The sequence below is a fragment of the Magnolia sinica genome, chromosome 9 (assembly GCF_029962835.1).
Source record: "Magnolia sinica isolate HGM2019 chromosome 9, MsV1, whole genome shotgun sequence".
Classification (NCBI taxonomy): Eukaryota; Viridiplantae; Streptophyta; class Magnoliopsida; order Magnoliales; family Magnoliaceae; genus Magnolia; species Magnolia sinica.
This window is the reverse complement of record NC_080581.1, coordinates 22,926,304-22,934,003: the sequence shown is the minus strand read 5'-3', so window position 1 is coordinate 22,934,003 and position 7,700 is coordinate 22,926,304. Positions and strand designations below refer to the sequence as shown.

At 42.1% G+C, this 7,700-nt stretch overlaps 1 protein-coding gene across 1 annotated transcript; it reads left to right on the top strand.

Moving 5' to 3' along the window:
• The first annotated feature begins 6,778 nt into the window (after window positions 1–6,778).
• On the top strand, window positions 6,779–7,374 carry LOC131254909 (uncharacterized). The gene is made up of 3 exons (XM_058255613.1): window positions 6,779–6,824; window positions 6,873–6,985; window positions 7,102–7,374. Exons 1-3 carry the CDS (start codon window positions 6,779–6,781, stop codon window positions 7,372–7,374), a joined length of 432 nt encoding a protein of 143 aa, XP_058111596.1.
• The last annotated feature ends 326 nt before the right edge of the window (window positions 7,375–7,700 follow it).

The following is a 7,700-nucleotide window of genomic DNA, read 5'->3' as shown; positions in this document are numbered from 1 at the left end:
AATTTAAAATAACTAAACTCTCCACACGCCGTTGCAATTAAGATCAGCCACCTAATGTTGCAAAATTAACGGCCAAACTTTATTTAAACAGCTCTCTAAGAAAATTGATGGCTCATATTAATCACGGGTAATCAGAAACCATAATAAATTATCACTTACCAACTACAAACCTTTGAAAGACAGGGAAACCATCATTGACACCTACCAACCTTTAAGCCGTAGATACTAGGAGAACCTCTATGACCTATGATTGGCATGGATCGAGTTGGATCATGTCGTGGACCACACATCTGTTCCGAGAGTATACACAAATAGCGTTCACACGCTATGCACGAGATCAAGTCATCGGGTCAAAGAAGCTTTGACCTGATGAATTTCGCAAATGGGGAAGGAAATTCAAAAATTTCCCTCTCGCCCAGCGTCGTTTCAATAGAACTATCCATTTGACAGTGCAAACGAACATTTTTCGAATAAGAGAGCCAGATCTGGACCATCCACATGACAGATAGGGTCCCACCGACCCCAAACATGAGGAGACTCCAAATTGAAAACCGTCCGTGCCGCCTCTGTCCTCAAACCAGTGAGCAACGTGAGAGGATGACGCTGATTGGGACGAAATATCCACGTCTGCCTCTTCTCTGACCAATCCAACCATTGGGAGTCATCGGATGGAGGCCACGTGCGCAGGGAAATCCCAGTCAGCCCTATCGGTTTCCAAAAATGGACCCCTACATGCCGGAAAGTGGAAGGAATCTTTCTACTTATAGTAACGACTCACCTCGTCCGATCGTTGGCCTCTGGAAGCTTCTCTCGGATGAATCCCGAGCATTGAAGCTAGGGCGGCATGAAAATCTCATAGCAGAACCTAGATTTTGGTGAGATGCTGCATCGACAAGTTACCGCCTCTCCTGGATTAATGTTATAACCAATGGTCCTTGCTTACTGTTGGGTGGGCTATACATGCTTCCTGGGCGTCATTCAAACCGTTTGGAGATACTAGATCCGCAGATCAGTCGACCATTGCAAAATTACCATGATCATCGGGTCATCTTTTCCGAACTGACTGTCAGCAATGGATCTTGATAGGATGATCCTTTCTCCAATCCAAGATGTCTATCATGTGGCCCATCTCACTTAAAACTTATCAAAGAAAGTTGCCTGGGCCCATGCATAGGATTAGTGATTGTGTTGGACCCTAATGATGGGTTTCTCGACCGTTTTATGTTAACTGTACACTAATCCTTGGGATTAACTGTGGAAGGACCTAGAAATAACCACGACTACAAATCTCCAAATTTTAGGGTGACTCCCAAGAGAAAGCTAGAGAAAGAAATAGAAAGAGATTAGGAGAGAGAGAAAGTGGCCGTTTGATCGGGTTGCATGCTCTATAGCAACTCGTCTCGGCCTTTCTAACAAGCGAGTTGACATTGGCCTGACCTGTTCTTTTACAAAGAGTGAGAATAAGGAGAAAGATAGAGATTGGGTGGGTGCTTGGATCGGCTTCTGGTGAGAGTTACATTTTCGGTTGCAACTTGACCACGCCATACCAGATAATGAGTCAACCAGGTGTGGCTCGTCCATAGCTGTGAGGGAAGGAAGTGATAGTTAGAGTAGAAGAACGTGGGTGTTTGAGAATGTCTGCCGCTGGAACAAGTTTCCAGACGGCCGTCTAAAGTCTCGCTGCAGGCCCAGCTTCTCGCAGCTCAAGCCCCAGCCTCATCTCAGGCTGTTTCGTCCCAAAACGGTGATCAGGATCGAGTTGATCCTTGATCTCCCATCAAACCCAAAGCAGTGCACACCTCGCCTGGACTCTTACTGCATCCAAAAATAGTCCCTGATCAGGTACTGCACCCAACTCGACTAATGTTCCTCACATCCACTCCCATCTCGGTCTCAATCGGGCATTGCTCAGATCTATGCATCAGGATGAAAATCTTGATTTATATTAGAGAGGGTGATCAGTTTGACTCATCATGGTCGCACCATCGAGCATCACAACCTAATTTCAACCGTTATTATGGTATCACACCCGACTCGTCGATAGAATCCACTGAGTCGAGTCATTACTGAATTGTAAACTCATCTCTGTTTCAGGAAAAGCCCTGACTCAGATCATCTAGGAAGACAGTCCGTCCCAGCCTCTTTATCCCATTAGGTAACATAAAATCTATCTTAACTGTTTAAGGTGGTCACTACATTCCACTCGGCACCGAGTTAACTCGTCCTGTTCTCCGAGTGGCTCAGTGACGACTCACTAAACCTCAACATGGCTTGTCTAGGTATCACTTACAGCAACTCTCCTGGAGGAACAACCATCCCTTCAAATAATTGTGAAACAAGCCAGTAAGGATAAACTCCTAACACATGAATTCCATACACTGATTAGAATGAGAATTTGATTCATCATTGTGAATTAGGATCTCGTAAATCCACCCTATAAGGGCACCAAAGCAAGGAAGAGACTCATCTGAGGTGAGGAATGTCCCACATTGCTTCATTCATTTCATTAAACTCTAAGCTAGTTTTGAGCCTAACGTGTAGGGACATTAAAGTTGTGATTTCATTCCTTTGTTCATTGATCCACTATGAGTGAATGCCTAGAATTGTTACTCTAGTTCATTTAAGGACTTGTATCATATTCCATAAGACATGTTTGAGATTGCATAGTTACATATACATTTCTATCTGTTATGCATGAGGCAAGAGATCTTATTCCCAATCATATTATAAATAGTAGAATTTCCCCATTACACCTTACATATGCTAGACTCATTCTCAATTGAATCTGATGTGTTCTAAAATTTGGAACAATATGTATAGTGAATTATTTCTTCTATTTCTATTTTCTATGATGAACATGAGTCAATACTTCCTTTTCTATTTCACAGATCCTATATCTATAAGATCTAGACTTAGCCTTGTGTTTTACATAGTATTTTAGAAATTGCTTGGCTCTAGGTATAGTACTACTAGTGATGATAAGAATCATGGTATTTCAATTCACTAGATGAGATTATGTATGATGTTACCTTTCATGAGGAATGTAGGATGAGTTCCTTAACTACATTCCACATGTCACATTTATGGGCCCTCATTGGTCTTGGAAAAGGTATATGGAATTATATTGAACTCACATTAGAATGTCTGACATCCTATTATAAGACCATAAGCTTGCCCATATTTATGAAAGTGATTTTGTTAATGCCACGAAGTGTACGTGAGTATCATGGTGCATGACATCCACGCATGACATATGAGCTTTTTCGAGTGCTCAATGTAAGCCACACCCTATACGATTTACTGAAGGTTCTATCCCTTCAGTGGACTCACAGAATATGTGTAATTGTGCCACTTTGTGTGCTCTCTATTTACATGAGTCTTTTTCGGGATTTAGGTACTCCTCATGCATACCCCGCGTATTTTTCTAGGAGTTAGGATATTCTTGGGCACGCTCGCTTTCATGGTCTTTTCCAGGTAGTACACCTACCTCGGGTGACCCTTTTATTTTGATAGCTGGATGTGCATCCCCAGATCTATGACTTCTGCTTACATTTATACATCCTTACATATACATACGAATTCCTATTTTCCTTGTTATAATTCACTACATTGGTTTTAATTATTTTGAAAGGATTTGATATGCATGAATCTTTGCGGGAAATTTTCACTGAGTTTTCACTCACCCAATCGTACGGTTGCATCGAATAGATACAGGTGTGATGGCCGAGGATGGTGCATATGATGGGACTCTTGGTGCTGCTGAGGAGGGGTATGGCGAGGAGGGCCCGTACGACGATGTAGTCTAGCCGCTGAAGCTCCACTAAATGCTTAGGATTTACTAGTTTTGTTATATGACATACATTATATTTGTTTGTCTTTGAGTTTGTAATTAAATCCCTTATTGTGGGATCTCACTTTACCACTTGCTTCCATTTCACATACATTGGACTCATTTTGAGGGCATATATATAGAAGTTATATTTCTGTGCTAAGAAATGTGTTAGAATGATTGCTTCATTTTATGACGTAACCCTCAGGTTCTCATACTCAAGCGAATATCCTCGGGTTATGAGAACTAGGGTGTTATAAGTTGGTATCAGAGAGAGAGAGAGAGAGAGAGAGAGAGAGAGAGAGAGAGAGAGAGAGAGAGAGAGAGAGAGAGTTTAGACAAACCTTGCCTTTGGGAAGGAGTTTGTACAAACTTTATACATCTTACGTTTAGAATTTCATAGGTGTCCCCTTAAATTAGAAAGTTGAACATAGGAAAATTTTCCACCGGGCTTAGGTTATTTTATGAACATAGAGACCCAAATTTAGGTCCCCATTATTGAATTCCATAATTACATTAGGTTTCAGGCATATACACTTACTCATGTCAATGCCCTTATTTCGACTGCACTCAACTATGAACTACTTGTTTTCTAACTATCAAATATTTCCATCTATGATAGCATTACTAAGGCTTGACTTCCAAATCAGGTAAGTACATAGATTCCATATTGTTACACGATTTGAACTCTGTTATAATATATTTCTCAAGTAAAATTAACTAAAATTTTCATTGAGTGTATGGTTGAAACATTTAAACTATGAAGTTGTAAGTATTAGACATAAAACTATCAAGTTTCGTATTCATGAAGATCATTCCCTTAGTTTAGCTAACAAGTAGGTGATTCATTTTAGTCAAGTCACCGTTTTATGTACCATTTGAAGTAGGAACCATTGTGCACGTTTTGAATAACACATGACATAGGTCTATGTAGCAGACAACAATATAATATTAAGACGTTTGAAGCTGATTCATGCTGATGGGCTATCTAACATTAACTGCCTAATGGACCCACATGCAAGCAACTATATCCTTGTGATTGAGTTAGAAAGCCCCTGTATACGTGAATGTATGAGTAGAGGATAAAGTAATGTGGACACTCACTCATTTCAAATCACATGCAGTTGTAAACAGCTTATTCTTTAAACCATCAATTATCTTTATTCATGATAGCATTGCAAATTTTATAAGATGTTAGTAATCTATGATTTATGAAACTGTGATTATTAAACATGAGTAGGCTTTAACCTTGTTTAATTTTCCTGCTTTTCCTTTCAATCTTATGCTCATTTAATGCTATCTAGCTGCTACCACAAATCACCCTGCTTAAATTCATCATTGCACATGGCATAAGAGTTTTTAACGTAGATAGTATCTCAACTATTTCTATGAGCCTTTTAACCTTGATGTGGAAATTGGAAGTTAGAACTACAGTCACCTTATTATAGCCTCCTAACACTAGTCTCATTGTTAATTATTGCATGCTCCCCACTCTGTATGCAGTCATTGCCTGAACATAGAAACAAAACTTAGGCCCTCATTTTAACTATCGTGAACCTAGATTCAGGAACTAGAATGGTAGTTCCCTCTAGAAAATTCACTTAGTTAGGAAGAAACTGTTAACTTAGAAGCATAGAGGACGTAGGATCCCTTGGATTGTAAAGTTTTTATAACAAAACTGTCTTATGGTGCAATAAATATAGAATGCTGCACCCTGACATTGCGATCCTAAACTACAGGATATGATGCCTCCAAAGACGCGATCCCAACAAGTACAGGCATCTCTAGCAATGCCGCAAGAAACAGGGAGGACTAAAAGGGAGGAGAGTCCTATATACACCCGGCACTTCTAGCGCAATCTGAGGAATCTGACTCGGAGTCAAGAGCAAGGGCCGTCCCGACGCCTCACCCAACTCCTGTAGAGAGGACTTCATCATTTGAGGCACAGTCAAGGGTCCCAACACCAAACGCTTGGGAGCAAGTGGTTGCCTTGCTCAGCCAGCAGCAGGCCTTCATGAGGGAACAGCAGGCCACCATGGTGGCCGCGATCGAGGCATTATATCAGAGACCGCCCATATCAGCATCACGGCCAGTTGTGGGGAATGATACCGATGTATTTGAAAGATTCCAGAAGCTGCGACCTCTGACTTTTTCTGGGACGACCGATCCCATAGTAGCCGAACATTGGCTAAAACGCATGCTGAAACTTATGAAGCCATTGAGGTGTTCAGATACATAGAAGGTAACCCTCGCCACCTTCGCACTAGAAGGGGAAGCCGATGAATGGTGGGATTCTATGCGTAGGCTCACTGCAGCAGGTTATCTATGGACGTGGGAGAGGTTCCAGACCAAGTTCAACGAGAAATATTTTCCAGAGTCATTCCATGACGAGAAGGTGTCACAATTTTTCAAACTCAAGCAGGGGAATATGACAATTGCGCAATATGAGGCCCGCTTTGCCAAACTCTCTCGGTAGCGATGACTATCGGTAGTGAAGAGAGGGTTAGACTGAGAAAATTCAGAGATGGATTATGGGCAGGAATTGGGTTGAAATTGTTCTGCTTCAACTTTTCCCAATATGCGTAAGTGGTGGACAAGGCCACTAGGGTGGAGAAGGACGTAGACCAGATGTTGAAAGCTTGAACTCCATTCAGGGATTCGAGTAGTCGAGTTAGGCTTGCGCCTCTGCCTTCTAGCCTCGCTATGGTCGATAAGTGAACCAGGACTTCTTCGTATCCGGGTATGCCGTGCAATTATTGTGGGAAGCCGGGGCATACCGCCAAGTTTTACTTCAGGAGGGCACGTGATGAGGGTGACAAGCCTAAGCCACTAGCAATTTAGCCCCATCCACCGCAGTCTGTGGCTAGGCCACCTATTAGTAGCCGACCTCCATTTCAGAGACCGGCAGCTCCGCTATAGAATAGAGCCCCCACAGCTCGGGTATTTGCTATGTACGCAAAAGAACGGGATGGGGACACTCCACGAGTTGTCCAAGGTACGACTTATCTTCAGAATATTCCAGTATTTGTTCTGTTTGATTCAGGTTCTACTATATCTCTTGTTAGTTCATCTGCAGCTAAAGAATTAAATTTAGAATTGAACTGCCTTGAACGACCCTTAGTCATAGCATCTCCAATGGGAGGATTTGTAGAAACTGTGAGATTTTGTCCTACATGCCTGGTTGTATGGGAAGGCCATGAGACTCGTATGAACTAGTTGTAATGAAAATGAAACAATTCGATATCATTATTGGTATGGACTGGCTTACCCAGGCTCATGCGATATTGGATTGCCATGCCTGGACGATTACGGTAACGTTACTTAGGCAGTCACCCTTCACTATACAAGGAAGGCGTCAATTTGAGACCTATGAAGGTCTACGGGCTCTAGAAGAGGCAGAATCAGCAGAGATCATCATTGACCATATACCGGTGGTGGGTGAGTTCCCAGAAGTGTTTCGAGACATACTAGGATTGCCACCAAGGACAGAGGTAGATTTTACCATTGACTTCCTACCCGGTACCACCCAGATATCCATGACTTAATATAGAATGCCGCCATGTGAGATGGAAGAATTGCAGGTGCAGATCAATGAATTATTGGGGCAGGGATTCATCCGCTCTAGTGTATATCCATGGGGTGCACCAGTGTTATTTGTGAAAAAGAAAGACGGGTCACGGCGCCTTTGTATCGACTACAGGAGATTGAATCAGGCTACAGTGAAGAATAAGTATCCTTTACAACGTATCGACGACTTATTCGATCAGCTTAAGGGTGCTAAATATTTCTTGAAAATCGATCTCAGGTCGGGCTATCATCAGTTGAGAGTCAGAGAAGAAGACATTCCCAAGACAGCGTTCCGCACCAGATA

What these genes read in the sequence shown, in the direction of transcription:
- LOC131254909 (XM_058255613.1), top strand. Translation starts at nt 6,779, where the DNA reads ATGTACGCAAAAGAACGGGATGGGGACACTCCACGAGTTGTCCAAG. An exon ending in CACTCCACGAGTTGTCCAAG is followed by an intron (nt 6,825 to 6,872) that starts GTACGACTTATC and finishes TGTTTGATTCAG; the next exon opens with GTTCTACTATATCTCTTGTT. An exon ending in TGGGAGGATTTGTAGAAACT is followed by an intron (nt 6,986 to 7,101) that starts GTGAGATTTTGT and finishes TGGCTTACCCAG; the next exon opens with GCTCATGCGATATTGGATTG.